Genomic DNA, 22,803 nt, shown 5'->3' on the forward strand with positions numbered 1-22,803 from the left:
AGCCTGTGAAAGATAAATTTGATCATGAATTAATGGAACCTATTCTAAATGTTACTTTATATAAACCCTAATAGATCCTTGATTTACTGCATCTCATTTTCTAAAGCCAGAAGCATGAGTGGGAAAAAAATGTGTAGGCCTAGGTTCTTTATAAAGCCTATATCCTTTGAATTTTATTCTTAAAAACAACTCTGATTGTAAACAATTCATAATATGTGCTTTTGAGTTAATAGTAAAGAGCTCTATTAGCTCTACTTTCTGAAAACTTCACCTTTATCTCATATAATGTGGAAAAACATTCTGGTTTTATCATCATCATCATTTTCCTTTTTCTTTTCCACTGGATTCCAGTGACATGGTAATTTTCAGTTTCTGGGTTGTCTAGTGATTCTGTGTTCTGCTTACACAAAAATATGCTGAAGATACCAGACAGCATTCTGACATAATCATAGCTACTATTTTGGCTCCTAGCCTCTAACCTTGCCAGTAGCCTGCAAGGGACAGTTTTCTAAACACCACTTATATTATCTCTTTATGACCGTTTTTGCTATTTTCTTGAATCAGGATACCATTCTCTCCTCCTCTACCCAATATTTTCCAATGTGCATCTCCAGGTTTTTCCTGACCCCCATTTGTTACCCTTGTCCCCATGAATCACATTGACTTCAAACTATTATTCTTGGATACTGATACCTCTGGCTCCCCTACTGGGATGGAATTTCTTTGAGGGCAGCAACTGAATGGCACTATATTCATAGAGGCGGAAAATAGTAAATCGATGCCCATTTGAACTTTCCTGATGGCTAGAAATGTAGCTGAGCAGTAGGAAACCTGAAAAACATGATCAAGGCTAGTTTCTTTTCCCAGCACTGTTATGTTAAAGACTGGAGGAGAGGAAGAGTAGGAGCGAATGGAGTTCTCTGGGTAAAGAAATGGATGCATGAATAAATGATATATAGCCTGAAGAGAATTCTCTCAAGGCCCTTTTCTCTGTCTTGCTGCCTGCAGACAGTCTCTCCTCTAAGTCTTTGACAATGTTTAGATCTTGGGTCCAGTGTCCTATGAAAGTCTCCAGTCCCACATGGTAAAACAGTACTTTCCTTCTTCTACACTACACTGATGTAGCTTTCTCTCTAAATTAAAATCTGGATGTGATTGCAATAATTTGTAATCCCAACACTCATGAGGCTGAGGCAGAAGGATGAAAAGTTTGAGGTCAGCATAGCTACTTTGCAAGACACTTTTCCAAACATTATGATCCCCTCAAATTCATGGTGTATATTTAGTTTATTTTTATTGTCGCAATCCTTCTACCAGAGTAGGGGTTGTCACATTGTTCCTATAAAGTCCCAATTAGTAAATATTTTACGTTTCTAGGACAAGAGCTTTGTTACACCCACTGGGCTCTACTAGTCCAGCCTGAAAGCTGCGGAAATGCACCAACAAGTACAAGTATCTGTATTCCAATAAATCTTTATTACAAGGCCGGATTTGGTCTGTGAGCTTTTACTTGCTGACCCCTACATAAGAATATAGGCCTGTTAGTCTTTCTAAGTAGCAGCTACATGTTAGCCACCACACACAAAGAGAAAGCCTTTTATGAAATACTTGTTGAATAAATAGTAGTTGAGTTTGATCCACTACAACAAAAGAGATAGATTTGAACATCATCCGAAAAGCCAATTTCTACCAAATCAAGTGAAAACAGTAGACAAAAACCTTCAAATAAGAATATCAGTTCTTCTAAAGTGTGATGTTCATCCATGTCTAAGATGTTGTGATGTTCTCACTCTTGTAAACTATGCGGTACGGTAAGTCTATTCAGTTTTCTGTGTGGGTAACACTGACTTTAACGATAAAAGTTCATTGAGAAACATTTGATAGACAAAGAAATGTCTACATTGAGATAAAAAGAGACCTCTTTCATGACAAGGAGACACAAATTCCATGTTGGCCTATGTTGAAACATGTTTTCAGTGTTTTTAAAGGTCCCTATGTCTGGACTGGAGAGATGTCTCAGAAGATAGAGTTCTTCCCATGCAAACATGATTCTAAATGCTGATGCTCAGGGAGCAGGAGCAAAGATGGATATTGTTTTGCACAACTGTAATCCTAGCACTGGTGGTCCAGGGGTAAATTGAGGGATGGAAAAGTGGAACCTAGGAGCTTGCAAGTTAGACAGCCTAGCTGAATCAATGAATTCTAGGCCAAAATGAAACTTTGTCTCAAAAAAGAAGGTAGAAAGTATTAGAAAACACAAGAGCATTAACCTCTGGATTCCACATCTATAGATATCACATGGACACACAAATGTACATATTAATACACAAAATAAACAGTAATAAAAACAGCTGGGGTCCATCTACAGAAGTGTCCCATCCATAAAGAGATGCATATTTTATAGTGATGTGGGTTTTTTGTTTGTTTGTTTGGTTGGTTGGTTGGTTGGTTTGGTTTTATGACTGGTTTGTGTGTATAAATATGACTGACTTATTATAAGTTACTTGAATATGTAATGAAAGTTCTACTTTCTAGGGAAAAGTATTTATTGCTGTTGGATGAGAATCAGGAAAGAAGCCAGAATTAGAAGCCAGAGCAAGGGAACTGTCCCTTAGGTGGGATCAGGTGGCAAAGTTGGCTTTATGGGATCTACTAAGCTGTTTCACAGAAGGGAGATGAACTGTGAATGCCTTGACAAGGGAAAAACAACAACAACAACAGGTGTTGGCCCCAACAAGGCAGCCAATAAGTTACTCTGGGGTACCAGAGACTAATGTAGCTGAAACCTTTTAGCACCATGAAGACTCAAGGAGCAATGGAAGGAAATGATTGGATCAAATATACTGAATTAAGATCAGGAAAGAGCTTGCTCCCCTGGCTCTTCCTCATAACCTTTCTCAAGCCAGAAAGTGGGAGTGAGAGTTTTGGGCTAGGCTTTGGGGCACCTGGCCAGGGTCCCTTTGCTTTCCTGTGTTCAAGCCACCTGACGTCCCCTCTGTCCATCCTCCTGTCTCCCACCCACCTGCCTAGCCTGGACCTGCAGTGTGGAGAGACACATAAGCCTTACTGTCCTCTGGGGCAGGAGCCAAACCTTTTGATGCTCTGCTCCCAGGAGAGTGAGGGTGACACAATTCATTAAAACCATTTTGTTCTAGCTGTGAAAAAAAATAAGACCAGGAAAGAGGCATCATACCCCAATTTTTGCCTTTCCATCCCAAATTTTCTCTGCTAGCACTTCCCAAATTTTTAATCCAATGGGAAGCAGATGAAGGCAGCTTTACTTTAGGGTAAATTTCAAGGGCAGAGAGAGACAGGAAGACCTGAACAATGAATCTTGAATAGTAAATGAAGTTTATTTCACAGGCACAGGAATCACAACAAAGGAAACACAAGCAAAAGACAATGAAGTTAAGAAGTAGCATAATATCAAGTAAATTTTCTATATGAGGACTAGAAATAATTAACGTAGAAAATTATAAGAGGGAATTCGTTTATGTTAGCTTTACTTATCTACCCATTGTTTGTTTGTTTGTTTGTTTGTTTTTAAACAGTCTCACTCTATGCCCCAAGCTGGCCCCAAATTTGCAGCAATTTTTCTGCCTTAGCTTCCTAAATTCTGAGATTACAGGAATAAGCCACCATGCCTAGCTAAGAAAATTAAAATAAGTTCAAACAGATATATTATCTCAAGCCATTATTCTGGGATTTCTTATCAGCTGCTTTTCTCTTCCTCTAGAAGCATTTGGTTATCAAAATGGGCCCTGAACCAGTGAATCACTTTTTAAAAATCCTGTAAAGATTATATATAAAAAGGGGGAAATTTATAAAAGTGTGGCCAGGTAACTCCTTAAAAAAGTCTCTGATTAAAATTGATACATATCATTGTGTCACATAATCCTCTATATTGTATTTCCTAGAATGACAATATTATAAGTATAAAACAATTATCTCATTTTTTACAGAGAATGTAAGTATACCACAGGAGTCACAATATAACACCTTGGCATGGTAACAAAAACCACTGGTATTTTAACCCTCCCCTTATTATTGCAGTGAAATGTGACTAGAACTCAGTTCGCTGAACCTGAAGTGGTTATTTTAATAGTTTTGAGAAAGGATTTGTTCCTTATTACAAAGTTTCCAATTTTTGCTTGAGAAAGTCTTTGCTCCTTATTATCAAGTTTTTTTGTTCAAAAACCGTATTTTCCTGCAGGTTAAAAGAGAAAGAGAGAGATAATCAATCAAGAAGAAAAAGTCTGTCCAGCCATGCAGCACTTCATGCTCTGTGAGCAACAGATGTTGACACTTCAGAAATATTTGGGGTGATTGGAATTTTTAACCCCCAAAGGGCTCAATCTGTTGGAGCCCTGAGCAAAGAGCTTGTGTAAGAACCATCAGTCTATCTGTCCCTTTGCCACTCAAACCTGGGGCCATTCCATTTCATTTTGCTTGCTAGGGCATGATGAGATAAGCCATGGAAATGTATCATTTCCCATCAGATTCTACCCTCATTTTTTAAGTTCCTAAAAATGCCACTAAAGTGGAATGTGAAAGTTGGGCCTTACCAGAGCTATAGTGATTTTTAAGATTAATGACTCTGCCCACAGTGAGCATGTAAGCCAACCTGAGGGCTTGCACCATGAGTCAGGAACCCTCAGGAGTATATAGAACAAAATCTCTATCTAATTAGCTTTTATAACTTTACTGGTAAAATACATTATGATTACATACAATTATGAATATATATATATATATATTAATTTAAAATTTTAGTTACTGTGTGTGTATATATATATGTGCATGCATATGTATATAATATTATGAGTGCCTGCTTGCATGTATGTCTGTGCATTGTGCGCATGTCTAGTGTCCATGGAGGTCTGAAGAGGGCAGTTGATCCTCTAGAACTAGAGTTAGAAATGGTTGTGAGCTACCATTTTTGTGCTGAGAGTCAAACCTGGGTCCTCTAGAAGAACAGTCAATACTCTTAATCACTGAGACATCTTTCCCGTCCACTTATATTAGTTAATTATGTAATTAATGTCATGAATATATTGAGGATTCTAAATAATATGTTTAAAATATATTAAAATGAGTTTTTTAAAAGATGAATTGCACTTAGTATGGTGGCATAGACCCACACTACCAATACTAGAGAGGCAGAGGTAGAGAGATTTTAAGTTTGAGTCCAGCCTGGACTTCATGGCCAGTCTCAGCTCCCAAATAAACTAAAGAAACGGGAACAACAAAACAAATCAAGAAAAGTAAAATGAAAGTGAGATAGGTATTTCAATCACTTAAAATAATTTTGGTATCATTGCTGCATTAAATCACTTAATGTCTTAAATGATAGCCAGGTGACTAGAGATGATTTTTATTAATCTCATGCTTCATCACTTTACTGCAAAAAAAAAGACAGAGAAGAAGGTAAAGAAGACGAAGAAGAAGAAGATGAAGAAGACGAAGAAGACGATGAAGAACAAGATGTCGAAGAAGAAGAAGAAGAAGAAGAAGAAGAAGAAGAAGAAGAAGAAGAAGAAGAAGAAGAAGAAGAAGAAGAAGAAGAAGAAGAAGTCGTCTTGGGAGTTCAGCTTAATTCTTTACTTGAGTTGAATCAAATCATTGGAGAAAGAAAAGGAGCCACCGAAAACTCTAAAGGGACAAGTGGACAAAGGACAAAGGCAGTCCTAGTCTGCCTACTTGGTGGCTGCATTTCCTTCTCATCTATGCTAAGGATTGGAGGAATTCAACTGGAAGCTTCTTTGATGCCCATCAAGTGTTCTCACAAACCAAATGGAAAATGCTGCCTTTTCCTGTATTTACCAAATGACTCCACAGCCCACTGGAATGCTTCAATTGGAAGATTTTTAAGCAGGTTAGAGAAATCCGTTTCCATGTTTTCAAAGACTGCAGCTTCTATCTATATATATTTGCATAATTTTCAATAAAACAATTAGACAACTGTTACATCTAAACATCTGTTTTCCTCCATGCTTAGCACAATCCAAATTTATGTGGAAAAAAATCAAATTACTTTCTCACTCATTAAAATATCTTTTTTTTTTCTGAGAAGACCACTCTATAAAGTTTATTGTTGGCTGATAGCCAACAACTTCTATTGGAAGACAATAAATTTCTCTAGCCACTCTACTGGTTTGTTCTAAAAGCAACTACATTTTTGGCATGTGAGCGTCCTTAGATTTTTCTGCTATGATAAGATGTACTGAATTTTTCAACAAGGACTATGTATAAATTTAACTTGGAAGCCTCAATTTACTGTAGTCAACACTACTTCACCAGGGCTGCATTGGTTTTCTAGGTAGCGGCATGCAGGTGACACAGAGTAATCTCAGGTGTTGATTCTCATATGCCATCCACCTTCCTAAATAAAAGAGTTTCATTCACTGATCTGGAGGTCAGTACACAGGGTAAACTGGATTGTCTGTAAAGCCCAGAGATCCTTCTCTATCTGCTTTCCCAGCAGCAGGACTATAAGAGTGTGCCTTCATCTACAGCCGGTGTTTTTGTAAGTCTTTGTTTGTTTGAAGACAGGTTCTTATTATGCAGCTTGATCTTACAGATGTCCATTTGCTACCTATGCTTCCTTAGAGTGGATCACTTATTTTTTTTTTTACTTTATTGGATATTTTCTTTATTTATATTTCAAATGTTATCCCCTTTCCTTCTGAAAACCCCCTCCCCCTACTCCCAACCCCCTCCCCCTACTTCCCACCCCCACCCCCCCACCCCTGCTCACCAACCCACACACTCCTGCTTCCTGGCCCTGGCATTTCCCTACACTGGGTCATCGAGCCTTCAAAGGACCAAGGGCCTCTCCTCCCATTGATGTCCAACTTGGCCATCCTCTGCTACATATGCAGCTGGAGCCATGTGTACTCCTTGGTTGGTGGCTTAGTCCCTGGGAGCTCTGGGAGACCAATGTCTTGTGCTGTAAGATCAAGAATCAACAAATGGGACCTCATAAAATTGCAAAGCTTCTGTAAGACAAAGAACACTGTCAATAGGACAAAATGGCAATCAACATATTGGGAAAACATCTTTACCAATCTTACATCCAATAGAGGGCTAATATCCAATATATACAAAGAACTGAAGAAGTTAGACTCCAGAGAAACAAATAACCCTATTAAAAATGGGGTACAGAGCTAAACAAAGAATTCTCAACCGAGAAATACAGAATGGCTGAGAAGCACCTAAAAATGTTCAACATCCTTAGTCATCAGGGAAATGCAAATCAAAACAACCCTGAGATTCCACCTCACACCAGTCAGAATGTCTAAGATCAAAACCTCAGGATCATTTATTATTAAAGGTATGTGCTGTTATGCCAGGCTACAAAGCTTTGTTTTCCATTTTAAGTCTCTCTCTCTCTCTCTCTCTCTCTCTCTCTCTGTCTCAGTGTGTGTGTGTGTGTGTGTGTGTGTGTGTGTGTACCATTCCCAAAGATGTCAGAAGAGGGAGTTGGATCCTCTAGAGCTAGAGGAACAGGTAGTTGTGAGCCATCTAGTGTAGGTCCTGTGTAAGAACAGTAAATACAGTGCAGTCTTTCTGGCCCCACTGAACAATATTTTGATGTTCACTCTTTGGGATATAAGGCCATTGTGCTTGCATAGGAAGTACTTTATCCATGAAGCCAACTTCCCAACTCCTTTGGCTACATGCTTATTTCTGTTTTGAGAATAACATACCATTCTAAGAACTGTCATTTTACAACAGACTACACAGAACATTTTTCTCAGTCAGTGTTCTTTTAGAATACCATAAAAATTAGAATTTGTTTTGCTGCATGCTTTAAAGGGGGGGGTGGGCTATTCATATCTCCTAATTAGGTAACATCAAATCTGTAAACTATTTTAAAATGAACTAAACTTTGCATATTTAGTCAATGCCATTGCAAAGAAGTCCTGCTTATTCTAAAGCATTCTGATACTCTCCAACAAAAGTTTTTTTATTCGTGATTGCAAGGTTAATCATCCTGGAATCTCTTGGCTTTCAAGGACTATGTAAGTTTCTAAGCTTTGAATCTTTAAATGCTTCTGACACATTGTAGACATTGACTGACAGTGGCCTGTGGAATTGATTAGTAAAGGTTAAGGTCTTGTAAACCTATGAGATACATGTTCACAAAGGCAAAAGCATGAGCCGTACTGTTGTGTGCAGTGAAAACCCATTATATGCAGTTACTTCTTTTAAAAAGATTAACTCATCTTTAGTGGAGGAATTTGGTTTGCCTCATTTGATCTCCAAGGACAGAGACTTGCACAGATTTATTTGCTCAAAACATGGAAATTGAATATAAAATCATATACATGGTAAAAGAAATAGAACACAAGGACATGAAAACAGAAATATCCAAGTAGCTCTGCCCCTTGACCTCTGTAGCTTTGGATACAGGCACATTTAGGATGTTCACTAGCAGGAATTTCTAACCCTCCTATCATAACTAACATTCCTTTCAAAGTATGCTTACCTAGTCATTTTGCTTCTGATCTGTGACTACTTCTTTCCCTCATATGTTTCTCATTTCTAACCTGGTATATGTACATATAATTATTGTGCTGAATTATTTTTTCTAGTAATTTATTTATTTATTTGCTTTACATCTATGTCACTGCCCCTCTTATCCCAGTCCCCCTCTCACACAGTATTTTTCCCCTTCCCCCTCCCTCTCCCCTTCCCTTTCTTCTCTGAGAGGGTGCCCAACTGGGTATCCTCTAACCCTAACACATCAAGTCTCTGCAGGGCTAGGCATATCCACTTTCACTGAGGCTAGATAAGGCAGTCCAGTTAGTGGAACAGGGTCCACAGGCAAGCTACAGCTTTAGGAACAGCACCCACCCCAATTGTTGGGGGACAAGGGTAAAGACTGCGCTGCACTCTGCTACATATATGTGGGTTGCCTAGGTCTAGCCCATGTATGCTCTTTGGTTGATGGTTCAGTCTCTGAGAGCTCCCAAGGATCCAGGTTAATTGACTCTGTTGGTCATCCTGTAGAGTTCCTATCCCCCACTCCCAGAGCATCCAATCCTTCTCCCAACACTTCCACAAGATTCCCTGAGCTCCATCTAATGTTTGACTGTTGGTTCTCTGTATCTGTTTCCATTGGCTTCTGGGTGGAACATCTCAGGGGACAGTTAGGCTTCTGTCTACAAGCAAAACAGAGTACCACTAATAATGTCAGGGATTGGTTCTTGCCCACAAGGTGGGCCTTAATTTTGTCCAGGCACTGGCTAGTCACTCTTTCCATGTCTGTTCTTTGTCCCTATACATCTTGTAGGCAGATCACAATTTGGGTTGAAGGTTTTGTAGATGGGTTAGTGTCCTTATTCCTCCTCTGGGAGTCCTGCCTGCCTATAGGAAGTGGCCATTTCAAGATTCATATCCTCTCAGCTTCTTCCAGCCTTTCCCTAATTCACCTACAGGGGTCCCTGACTTCAGTCCAATGGTTGGGTAAGTATCTGCATCTGTCTCTGTCGGTTGCTTGTTGGGCCTCTTATGAAGACCAGCAGTCTCAACTAATCCAGACCTCTGAGATCTCTCAAACACTGAGCCACCAACCAGTCAGCATACGACCTGGTCTGAGGCCTCTGACACATACATAGCAGAAGACGGCCTGGCCTCAGTGAGAGAAGATATGCCTAACCCGTGAGAGACTTGAGGCCCCAGGGAGAGTAGAGGCCTGGCAGGTAGGGGGCTCTTCTTGGAGACAGGGCAGAGGAAGAGTGGGATGAAGGACTGTGAAGGGTTGAACAATAGGGGAGCAATGACTGGAATGTAAAAATATAAATAATAAAAATTAAAGATTCATATCCTCCACTGCTAGGAGTCGTTGGGTGCTCTCATAGCACTCTGGGTCATCTCCATCATCCCAGGTCTCTGGTACATCCTAGAGATACCCCCACCAATTTTTGTTCTTTCTCCATTGCTCTGCCAACACCCGATCAACCCCAGTTTGCTCCCCTCCCCATCCCTTCTCCTACCCTGTCTTGTCCCTCCATCTACCTTTGATATCCATTTTATTTCCTCATTTGAGAAAGACTAAACCATCCTTATTTGGACCCTCATTATTTAGCTACTTTGGGCCTGTGGATTGTAATGTGGGTATCCCATACTTTCTGGCTAATACCCACTTATGAGTACATACCTTTCATGTCATTTAGGGACTGGGTTATCACTCTCAGGATGATATTTTCTAATTACATCAACTTTTCTTCAAAATTCAGGATATCCTTTTTTTTAATAGCTAAGTAGTATTGCATTGTGTAAATGAACTACACTTTCTTTATCTATTCTTCAGCTGAGGGACTCCTAGGTTGTTTTCCAGTTTCTGGATATTATGAATAAAGCTATTATAAACATAGTTGAACAAATATCCTTCTGGGATTGTGGAACATTGCAGAAGTAGTATAGCTGGGTCTTGAGGTAGAACTCTTCTAATTTTTCTGAGAAACTATGAAACTGATTTCCAGAGTGTTTGTATAAGTTTGCACTCCCACCAGCAATGTTGGAGTATTCCCCATGCTCTGCATCCTTGCCAGCATTTGCTAACCCTCGAAATCTGATCTTAGCCATTCTGATGAGTATAAGGTGGAATCTTAGTCATTTTGATTTGCACTGCCCTTATAACTAAGGACATTGAAATTTTCTTTTAAGTGTTTCTCACCCATTAGATATTCCTCTGTTGAGAATTCTGTAGCTCTGTACCTCATTTTTAAATTGTGTTGTTGGTATATAACTTCTTGAGTTCTTTATATATTTTGAATATTGGCCCTGCGTTAGATGCATGGTTGGTGAACATCTTTTCCAAATCTTCAGGCTGTTGTTTTGTTTTATTGATGGTGTCTTTTCATTTACAAAAGTTTTTCGGTTTCATGAGGTTCTATTTATTGTTGATCTTAGTACCTGAACCATTGCTGTTCTGTTGAAGAAACTGTCTCCTGTACCAATGAGTTCAAGGTTATTCCCCACCATTTGTTCTATTAGATTTAGTTTATCTGGTTTTAAGTTGATTTCTTTGATCCACTTGTACAGACTGATGAATATATGTCTATTTGCATTCTTCTACTTGCAGATAGTCAATTAGAACAGCACCAATTGTTGAAGATGTACTCCATTTTCCATTGTATAGTTTTGGCTTCTTTGTCAAAAATCAAGTTTCTGTAGGTGTGTGGGTTTAATTCTGGGTCTCTAATTCAATTCCATTGATCAACCTGTCTTATTTTATAACAATTTGGTTTTTATTACTGTTGCTCTGCAGTATAGCTTGAAATCAGTGATGGGGATACCTCCAGATGTTCTTTCATTATACAGGATTGTTTTAGCTATCCTGGGTTTTTGTTTTTCCATATGAACTTGAGAATTGTTCTTTCAATGTCTGTAAAGAACTGTGTTGGAATTTTGATGGGTGGTATATTGAATCTGTATATTACTTTTGATAAGATGACAATTTTTACTATGTTAATCCTACCATTTCATGAGCATGGGGGATCTTTCTACCTTCTGATATCTTCTTCAAATTCTTTCTTAAAAAGCTTAAAGTTCTTGTCATGCAGGTCTTTCACATGCTTGGTTAGATTTTCACCAAGATATTTTATATTATTTGTGGCTATTTTGAATGGTGTTGTCTCCCTAAGTTCTTTCTGAGCCCATTTATCATTTGTATAAAGGAGAGCTACTGAGTTCTTTGAGGTGATTTTATGTCCAGCCACTTTGCTGAAAGGTGTAGGAGTTCTCGGGTTGAATTTTTGAGTCATATATATATAGTGGTGGCGGTACTTTGAGATTTTTTCATTCCAATTTATATCTCCTTCATCTCCTTTAGTTGTCTTTTCACTCTAGACAGAACTTCAAGTACTATATTGAAGACATAGGGAGAGAGTGGGCAACCTTGTCTTATCCCTGATTTTAGAGGAATTGCTTTAAGTTTCCATTAAATTTGATGTTGGCTATTGGCTTGCTGTATATTGCCTATATTATGTTTATGTACATGCCCTATATACATGATCTTTCCAATATTTTTAACATGAAGTGGTTTTAGATTTTGTCAAAGGCTTTTTCAGCATCTAATGAGATGATCTTTTTTTTTTTTTTAGTTTGTTTATGAGGTGGATTACTTTGATAGATTTTCATATATTGAACCACCCTTCAATCCCTGTGTCTTAGTTAGGGTTTTACTGCTGTGAACAGACACCATGACCAAGGCAAGTCTTATAAAAATCAACATTTACTTTAGGCTGGCTTACAGATTCAGAGGTTCAGTCCATTATCATCAAGATGGGACCATGGCAATATCCAGGCAGGCATGCGCAGGAGGAGCTGAGGGTTCTATGTCTTCATCCAAAGGCTGCTAGTGGAAGACTGACTTCCAAGCAACTAGGGTGAGGATCTTATACCCACACCCACAGTGACACACCCATTCCAACCAGGTCACACCTATTCCAACAAGGCCACACCTTCAGATGGTGCCACTTCCTTGTCCAAGGATATACAAACCATCACACCCTGGAATGAAACCTACTTGATCATGGTGGATGATGTCTTTGATGTGTTTTGGATTTGGTTAGGGAATATTTTATTGACTATTTTTGCATCGTTGTTTAAAAGGAAAATTGGTCTGAAATTCTCTTTCTTTGTTGAGTCTTTGTTTGGTTAAATATCAGGGTGACTTTGGCCTCAGAGAATGAGTTTGGCAACTTTCCTTCTGTTTATATATTGTAGAATTGTCTGAAGAGTGTTGGTATTAGCTCTTCTTTCAAAGTCTGGTGGAATTCTGCACTAAAACCATTTGGCCCTGGGCATTTTTGTTGTTGTTGTTGTGAAACTTTCTTTTAATGACTACTTCTGTTTCCTTAGGGTTATAGGACTATTTAGATAGTTTACCTGCTCTTGATTTAACTTTGGTAACTGGTATCTGTCTAAAATAATCATCCATTTCATATAAATTTTCCAGTTTTGTGGCGTATCGGCTTTTGAAGTACGATTTCCTCAGTGTCCATTGCTATGTCTCCCTTTTCATGTTTGATTTTGTTAATTTGCAAACCATATCTCTGCCTTTTAGTTAATTTGACTAAGGATTTACCATCTTGTTGATTTTCTCAAAGAAACAGCTCTTGGTTTTATTGGTTCTTTGTATTGTTATATTTGTTTCTAACTGAATATTTTCAGCCCTGAGTTTAATTATTCCCTGTCTTCTATTCCTCTTGGGTGTGTTTCCTTCTTTTTTCTAGCGTTTTCATGTGTTACTGAAATTGTTAAGATGAGAACTCTCCAATTTCTTTATGAAGTCCTATTGCTATGAACCTTCCACTTAGCACTACTTTCATTGTGTCTCATAAGTTTTGGGTATGTGGTGCTAAATGTTTTCATTAAAATCTAGAAAGTTTTAACTTCTTTATTTCTAACCCCAGTGATCACTGAATAGAGAGTTGTTCAGTTTCCATAATATATAGGCTTTCTATTTTTGTTGAAGTCCAGCAGGACATTCTTGAGATCTCCCTGTTCTCTTTCTTCTATTCCTATTGTTCTTAGCTCTTGTCTTTTCATTGTGTCCCAAATTTCCTGGAAGTTTTGTATTAGAACCATTTTAGATTTGGCATTTTCTTTGATCCATCTATCAATTTTTATCTATCAAGATATCTATGGTACCTTCTTTCAATGATATTCTCTCTTCTATCTCTTGTATTTTATTGCTGATGCTTGCATCTATGGTTCCTGTTCTCTTTTCTAGGTTTTCCATCTCCAGGGTTGCCTCTGTTTATGTTTTCTTTATTGCTTCTATTTCTAGGTCTATTGCTTTTATTTTCAGGTTTTGAACAGTTTTATTCATTTCCTTCATCTGTTTGATTTTATTTTTCCTCGTGTTTCTTTAAGGGATTTATTTATTTCCTCTTTTATCTTTCCTCTATTATCTTTATAAGATGATACTTAAGGACATTGTCTTGCTCTTCAGATATGTTAGAATATCCAGGGAAGAGGTTGGTTCTGATGTTTCCATATTGCCCTAGGTTTTGTGGGTTGTGTTCTTGTGCTAGCCTTTAGCCACCCAGTTGTCTCTGATGTTGGTTAGCCTCTGGAACTGTAGAGAGCTGGCAGTTCCTAATAGCAGAGGGCCTCTTGTCCTGGGTGGCAGCAGGCCTCCATGGAGGCAGGCTGTGCTGTGGCCTGGAATGAAGTGTAAATCCTGGATTGCAGGTAGAGTTGTTGACCAAATGATAAGCTCAGAGGGGATGAAGTCAATCTTAGGGTTGCTGAGCTTGCTAGGGGCCCAGCAGGTGGGGGATTAGGTCATGGGTATCTCAGTTCTTTTTCTGCAAGTGGCAGCAGGCCTCCACGAAGGCAGGTTGAGCTGTCTCCCAGAAATGGAGTGCAGAACTGGGATTCTGCATCGAATTCTTATGGGCTAGCCATTCATATATAATCATGTTGAAGATTCAAAATGTCTGAGTATCTTTAGCAGAGCAGAAATCATAGTAGACCTCAATGTTTTCCTTTTTCATTATCTATTCCTGTGATAACCCATGTAGTCTCTTGAACTTCACTGATTCTGCCATTCCTTTACTCTCATTCTGAGGGCCTTGCTGTCTTCTTAGGAAAAGCATCAAACTACTACTTCTAATGTTTCTGCTCTTCACCGGAGTCTTCGGCTTTATCTTCTTCCACCAAGTAGTTCATACTTTGGGGGGGGGGAGGCGGTGCATACGAAGAGTGGTTTGGAATCAGCTTTCACTTTGAGCTCTACTAAAGGCATCTCCCCCAAATAAGAAACTGAAATGTACATATCATCTCTTTTAGACATGGGAGAGAAAAAAATCTCAATGAGAAAAGGAACAGCGGATGTTTTCAATATATTATTTTGTCACATTACCCTAATGCTGACATGATGGAAACCTTGCCATAGAGTCTTCTCTACCTCACTTTTCTGTTATAATATGTCAACTTTAGCAACCCACACTGAGCTTGATTTGTCCCTTCCAAATTGCCTTTTTTTTCATTGCTGGAGAACTCTGGTTTGCTTAGCTTAGTGATGTTAGTGAAAACTTCCATTCTAATCCCCTCAGACTACCTAAAGCTATCAGGGATGCTGGAAGTTCCCAATGAATAGATTGCAGAGAAAATCAGGGGATAGGTTCCCCTAATCAGGATAGCAAGTTTCTTGCTGTGGTTACTGACTACAATATGTTTATTTGTGAAATATGAGAAGAATAGATCGAGAGAGAGAGAGAGAGAGAGAGAGAGAGAGAGAGAGAGAGAGAGAGACCTTTTAAATGTTATTGAAAGCACTGGCTGTAAGATTCTATGAGTTTTTATGCATATTCCTCCAATGTAGTGTAATAACACTCAACACAACCATTTATTATTTCTCATTCAGGTCACCTAAAGGCTGGGCAGCTCTCATATGGGTAGCTATTCATGGAACCTTAGACTCTGCTTTGTCTTTTATGTGTACATTCTGTAGACCAGGCTGAAGGTACAGAAGCTCACTTTTGGCTTCTCATTATGGGGACAGAACAGCAAAGACATCTGCCCAAAGGATCTGTACTTGTCAAATCTAGGTTCTTTGGGCAAAAGTTATATTAAAGTCAAGGGATGGAAAAATTGCACTGAATGCCATGAAAGGCAGTGGAAAGGAAGGGGGGCACAACTTAGTAAATGAAGTAAGATGACCTTGCTCTCTTACACAGGCTAGTGCTCCTAGGACAGAGATGGGAAAAGGATATAAATGCTCGTGACTGGTACTCTCCTGAAATGACAACTGGACTTTCTTGGTACTAAAGTCACCTTATCATGCTAAACTCAGGCACAGATGCCTATTTATATCCTTTTCGGTTCAAGTCTTAACCTCTCAGGTGACCAACCTGCCATCACAAGCCTGGTCAGATACCTTAATATTCACACCAAAGGTGATGTTTCTAAATTTGGTTCTTCCAAAGATTCTAGAAGAATCTTCCATCTCAGCAAAATTTCAACAAAAGGATCTTGCTGACTCTAATGGGTGCATCAAGTCCAAGAAAAGACTATAGGTTTTCTTCTAGTATGCTTTCTGCCAGTCACTGCAATTTTTTTATGAACCTTTTACTGTTATAGCAGGAGTCACACAATCCCTTTAGAAATGAAATCCCCCAAGAAACAGAAAGACTGTTCAGTTAATCTGGATGGGCACATTTTCCACCTCAATTATTAGCCCCTATTTTCAAGTCATAGATTCCTGACTTATCTGTATGTGTTTGCTGGAGGACCCTGGGGAAGGGATGAAGGTTGATGTACTGCATCACTGTATTCTTATAGTTTCAGCATTAGGATTTACTGAAGCATGATCAAGAGGTGAAAATATGTGGCTTTCAAGTTCCTTAAAAAAACTCACAATCAACTTCACCCCCACCACAAAGAAAAAAAATCTCAAAAGTTCAGGTTCCCTTGATTCTTGCCTTACTACAAAGATCAGCTTGGCATTTCATGGTATGGAGATATCTTAGTGCAAATCTGTCTACTAAAGAAGAGAGACTGATAACGTTGAGATCATTAATCTGAAAATGTAAACTGATGAGCAAGAAAATGGTAATGCTATCAGAAGTCTCCCCTTGATATACAAGCAAAACAAAGTGGATCAAAAATCTTTAATAAACATCAAATGCAAAAACTAGCAGCAGCCAGAAACTATGCATTTCATTTGGTTTGTAATGAATTTGGATAGGGAACAGCAGTGCAGCTATGCGGCCCCACATGAGATAATGCCAACACAGGAAAGCAGTATCTAAGAAAGGAAGGCTCCTTCCTGCCTCAGCTCTGACTCAGAGCAAAAATAAAAACTTCTCATGACTCCCATCCTGCCAGCTCACTCCTTATCCCTGTACTACATGGTATCTTTTCATTCTTTGTTTTCCATTCTCTTTTTTGTACCCCTGCCTTGGGTATCTCAAGTCTTTTTTTTTTTTTTTTTTTTTTTTTGCATTTATTCTACCATTGCATAGGATCTAACATTTTAATTGCAAGCCTTGTTAACATGCAAGGCATGTTACTCAGAGAGTTGAGCCATCATTTTCTGAACACTCACTAAGTGCCAAACATTTTGTAAGTGCTTTACATGCCTTGTTTTCTTTGCACATCTCTCTTATGACATTGTTATAACTACTGTCATCATTTTCTAAATGGTGTATGAAGTAGGGAAGCAGGTCATATGACTAGTATTCAGTGGATTAGAACCCAAAGTCGGGTCACCTGACTTCAAAGTCTTACTACAAACAATCATGCTGGTTTTCAATGTCCATCTTAGAACTCAGTACCTGTTTCCTGAGCAAATAGGAAGACATGATATAGGTGCATCAGAACATGTACTCATGGTCCATTCTTGTAGAGAAAATATTTGTGTAGGAGAAAAGTTCCAGAGTAAGATGTTCCCTCTTGATCCATAAGTTGCTTTCCAACAATATTAAAAAGCTCCCAAATCTTTACCACTTCTGTCATCTCACCCCAGTGTGAGTGATTATGATCTGTCAGAAGGGATGCCATGGTCCATGGGTGTTCTTTTTCTTATGTACTATTCTTTCTGCTGTCAACACAGTAGCAGAATGCTATACTATTCAGACTTTGGGTATTAGAATGCTAACATTATAACATTAGATAACATCGATTTTAGAATGTTAGAATGCTAACATCCAGACTTTCTATTGGGTTACTGGTTTAGTCAGAGCAAAAGACCAAATAGACACATGAGCCTGTACCATCTCTGTAGAATCTCCACTATCATTCCTTTATTATCCCATCATGGCTTCAAACCCACAGCCTACCTCTTACTGGCCCCTAGATATCACTAGGAATGTTTTTCTTCCCATGAGGTACATTGCACTTCATGATCCCCATGTCTTGAGAGCACCTCCTCCAAATGTTAACCTGGCCCTTGGTAGAACAATTTGCAGCACCCTTATTTAGTAGCTGTCTGCCCAGACTCTCTGTGTAAATTTTCTCCTTACTAACCATAAACTGGTATGAACATTTTGTTTTTGTCTGCTTTCTTTCCTTTTATATTCCCAGAATGGAGAACCCAGTGGGTGTTTAATAAATTAAATAAATGAATAAATTAGTATATTATAAAGTTGTCTTCAAGGATTAAGCAAACTAACATATGGAAAGCATTTAGAACAAACAATACTTAGTATGAAATTAATGTTTAGTAACTGTCATTATTATTATATTGTTATTAAATTATAATAGTATGAGTTGTTGAATGAATGATATATTGAAACTTTAAATGCTGTTACTTTATTGTTTCTTAGAAAGAATCTAATAAATCCACAGATGTTTAAAATATTCTAATTTAATTGCCAATGGGCTACTATAAGAGATGCCAACCAAATCATTTGTGTCCTCCTTTCCTGTTATCTAGAGTGCACATTGTCATGGCCTCTTTGTTGTACTCATTTCGTTTCCTGTCATGGCTTTTGAAAAGAGCTTGTGAAGATGGTCAAACAGCTTCCATCACAGTAAGGTCTTCAAGAGATAAATCACATAACAGAGATGAGCCATAGAAAAAAAGCATACAACACATTTATCCGTTCTGATTGTCCTCATGTTCCATGTCTCAAGCAGTTACATTCTATTTAAAGGAGATTTTAAAATTGTGTTTTCCTAGCACACACACACACACACACACACACACACACACACACACATATATATATATATATATATATATATATATATCCCAGAGGGTTTTGCTAAATTCCCCTAACTCTTATTAATTACACTGAAGAACATCATGCGTCCTCATTCCCTGTCTTTCTTTCTTACCTTTGGACAGTACATTGTCCAGACAGCAACATCCAAGGTAATTTAAAATGATATTCTTTTGCTTATTAACAAAAAATATTTTAAGTTAAAATGAGTTCTAGGGAGATATCTCAGTGGATAAATGTGCTTACTTGCTGCTAAGTTTGGTGACCTGAGTTCAATTGCTAGGACCCACATGATAGGAAAAGAAAACCAATTCTTGCAAGTTGTCTTCTGACCTCCACATGTACATTATGGTATGTGCTCATGAAAACACACACACACACACACACACACACACACACACACACACAGAGGCACACACACACACACACACACACACACACACATGTGCGTGCGCGAGAGGGGGGCAGAGACAGAGAGAAAGACAGAGAGAATAATTAAATAAATGTAGAATAAAGTTAAGTTACTTGTCCTCAAAAGAAAGCTGTTTTGGACAATCATGAATGAAAACTTTGCTAGGAGTTGCAGGAGTAAGTTTTTGACTAGATTTTCTGGCCTATCAGCCGTGAGGACTTGAGGGATGATACCTCATTTTTAAAAATAACTTTTCTATTTATTTATTCATTCATTTATTACATCTTGACTGCAGTTTCCCCTCCCATCTTTTCTCCCAGTTCCTCCTCTCTTATCTCTCCCCCGCTTCCATCCACTCCTCCTCTATTTTTCTTTAGAAAAGGGCAGGCTTCCCAGGGTATGAAGAAAACATGACACACTAAGTTGCAATAAAAATAGGTACCTCCTCTTCATTTAAGGCTAGACAAAGCAACCCAAGAGAAAGAAAGGGTCCCAAGGGCAGGCAATAGAGTCAGATACAGCTCCTGCTCCCACTGTTAGGAGTCTCACAAGAACACCAATCTATGCAATTGTAATATATGTGCAAAGGTCCTAGGTCAGTCCCATGCAGATACCTAATGGTTTTGATTTTAATTTCATTGTTGTCAAATGTTATAACAATGATTGTTCTGTTCCCTTAACCTGTGGGATGACTCTAAGTTGAAAGCACTTTGAATTTTTAAGTATTATTTATTCTTGATGGTTTCATACATTTATATCATGGATCTTACTCCTTTTTATCCTCTATCCTCTCCTCTCATCCCACTCCCTCTCCTACTGGAACAATTTTTCTTAACAAATCTTCCATTTTCATGTCTTCTTTCTGCATGTGGTCACTGAGTTTACTTAGAGTTTCTTGTACCACTGAAGAGAATTATGCTTTCCAAATGCCATATGATATTCAAGCTTGAATTATTACTAAAACTTCTGTTAATGAGAAAATTCATTTAAAACATTCAAATTGTTTTTTTTCCCTCAAAGTAAATGTCAAGACCTAAACACTTAGTTCCTTTTAGAATGAAAAAATGTATTTGGTACCAAGATAAGCCATCACTACTAAAACCATCCATATTTTAACTTATTATTAAATAAGCTGAAATTCATTTTAACTTTGATAAGCTCAAGTTCCATATATACTTCCTGCTGAATGTCCATTACTTTATGAGACCATGGGTCAGCATTTCAGTTAAAACTTGATAGTGTTATACAAAGAAGTAACTTTTTACCCTTGGTTATCAGTTCAGTTTACTGTTGAAAACCTGCTATGGGTCAGACACAGTTCTAGGTAGGTGAGACATATCATGACTATAATTAAGTTCATAAGACTAGGACTATAGCTGAATAGCATGTAAGAGGCCCCAGCTTCCACTCTCAGCTCTAGGAACATGACAACTAAGTATTTTGTCCTTAAAGGCTTTCTGTCGTGGAAAGCAAAGCAGTAAAAATAAAAATCATCATAAAAATAAATGTCTTCTGTAGTACATTTGTAGGTAAGTGGTGCCTTGGTGGAGAGAGAAAATTTAAAAAGGGAAAAGAGGTAAAAAAAAAATTAAAATAGTATTCCAAGGTAGTCTTTTATAAGATGGTAATATGTGAACAGAAATTTGACAGAGGCAACAGTACAGCCTGCAAATAATTGTAGGACAAGCATTTTACATTGTATGAACAGTCAGTGCAAAGCCCTAACATGGGCATTACAGAGTTCCCATGGAACAATATATATAACATAAAAGAGTCTCTAAATCTTTCCTACTCTCTATCAGGGACAATAGGTTTCATTTCAAGACTAATGCCTAACCGCCACATTGATAACTTTTCTCTTGTCTTATTTTTTTCTACAGTCACATGACACAGGCAATCCCATTTGATGACCCTCGGTTTGACAGCTGCCAAATCATCCCCCCAGCTCCACGAAAGGTGGAGATGAGGAGAGACCCTGTGCTGGGCTTTGGGTTCGTGGCAGGGAGCGAAAAGCCAGTGGTCGTTCGATCAGTAACACCAGGTAAGGATCTAAAACCCACTCTGTGGTCTTTCATAAAGACTTGTCAAACCCAGTAAGAATGACTTCAGTTCATTTCTGTGAGTGATCAGACTATGAACTGAAGCAACACTTTCCCATTCCCCAAAAGATTGCCACCCCCTCCCCCCAAAAAAGACAGGCTGAAATCTGTCACCAAAATGGGTTTTATTTTTCATATTTAAGTATGTATTTTTGTATATGTATTGGGGTATTTTGGAGACAGAGCTTTGGTATGTTGCCCTATATGCTTAGTATTATATCTGTAACCCTACCTAAAATAAAGCTCATGGCAGCATTACTGCCTGTATGCCCATGCCTGATTTCCAAGAAGACTTTAAACTGCCAAATTCATCATATCCTTGGGTCAGGAAAAACACTGATAGAATCACTGTTAACTATTGCATCACTTCTGAAAGGACAAATGCAAATAATGATAGGCAGGCATCATAACAGGTGTAACATAGAAAACATAATGTCATATTCAGGTTATAGTATAATTTATTCCTGGGACAGTTGAATTATTTTACAAGTATACACATCCTTTCCTTTTCACTAAAGGCAAGCAACGCCTATGCCCCATTGTTGTTGGCATTGATCAAGTAAATGACTTTGGCCAATGACACATTGGTGAATACACTCAACACACAAGGTTGAAATGCATGTGTATAGTTGAACTCTGTCATGGCTGTAAGAAAGTATGTTTTCCCAGGGAGGCTGCTATTCCTACAGCCTCAACTCCACAATAAACTCCTGGGGTAGCATCCGGTTAGCCTGAAGCCTGAACCTCAGTTCAACCCAATCTGTAATTTGAGTCAGATCTGTTCAGCTATGCAAGGCCTGGATAATCCTAACAAACTACAAATGGGAAAAGGAACAATTATTGGAATGATCTGTTACATAACAGATACTAACTGGTGTATATCCTCTCTCTCTCTCTCTCTCTCTCTCTCTCTCTCTCTCTCTCATTACATGCTTTATTTTTTGCCTTCCCTCCCAGAGTTCTTCATCCCATCCTCCCTCCCCTTTCCTTCTGAGAAAGTGCCCCTGGGCATCCCCCTTCCATAGAGAATCAAGTCCCTACAGGATTAGGCATATCCTATTCCATTGAGGCCAGAGAGAGCATTCCTCTGCTACATATGTGCCAGGGGACTTTGACTAGCCTAAATATGCTCTTTGGTTGGTGACTTAGTCTCTGGAAGCTCCCAAGAGTCCAGGATAATTGATACTGTTAGGCTTCCTACAGGGTTGCAAGTCTCTTCAGCTCCTTCCATCCTTCCCCTAACTCTTCCATAGGGGTCCCTGACCTCAGGCCAATGTTTGGGTGTAAGTATCTGCATCTGTCTCAGTCAGCTTCTGGTAGAGCCTCTCAGAGGACAGCCATGCTAGGTTCCTGTCTGCAAGCACAGCATAGCATCAGTAATAGTATCAGGGTTTGGTTCCCACCCATAGGATGAATCCCAATTTGGACTGCTCACTGGTTAGCCAGTCATTCCTTAATCTCTGCTCCATTTTTTTCCCTGCATTTCTCTTAGACAGGAACAACTTTGGGTCAAAAGTTTTGAAGTTGGGTTCGTGTCTTCATCCTTCCACTGGAGACCTGTGTAACTAGTGAAGGTGGTCTCTTCAGGTTCCATCTCCCCACT

General features: G+C 38.6%; 1 protein-coding gene across 6 annotated transcripts in view; it reads left to right on the top strand.

Moving 5' to 3' along the window:
• The window catches only part of Frmpd4 (FERM and PDZ domain containing 4), a 667,256-nt gene that overhangs the window by 499,041 nt on the left and 145,412 nt on the right, over positions 1-22,803 (top strand). For 5 of the 6 annotated variants that reach the window (XM_029473447.2, XM_029473445.2, XM_029473446.2 and 2 more), the window contains one exon: positions 20,982-21,142. In XM_029473447.2, coding sequence (XP_029329307.1) covers positions 20,982-21,142 — 161 coding nt within the window. Of the gene's footprint in view, positions 1-4,216; positions 4,385-20,981; positions 21,143-22,803 lie in introns of those variants that run through there. The other variant, XM_029473450.2, reaches the window with a different exon arrangement.

The sequence above is a fragment of the Mus caroli genome, unplaced genomic scaffold, assembly GCF_978045245.1.
Source record: "Mus caroli unplaced genomic scaffold, Mus_caroli_1 scaffold_5, whole genome shotgun sequence".
In the NCBI taxonomy this organism is placed as follows: domain Eukaryota; kingdom Metazoa; phylum Chordata; class Mammalia; order Rodentia; family Muridae; genus Mus; species Mus caroli.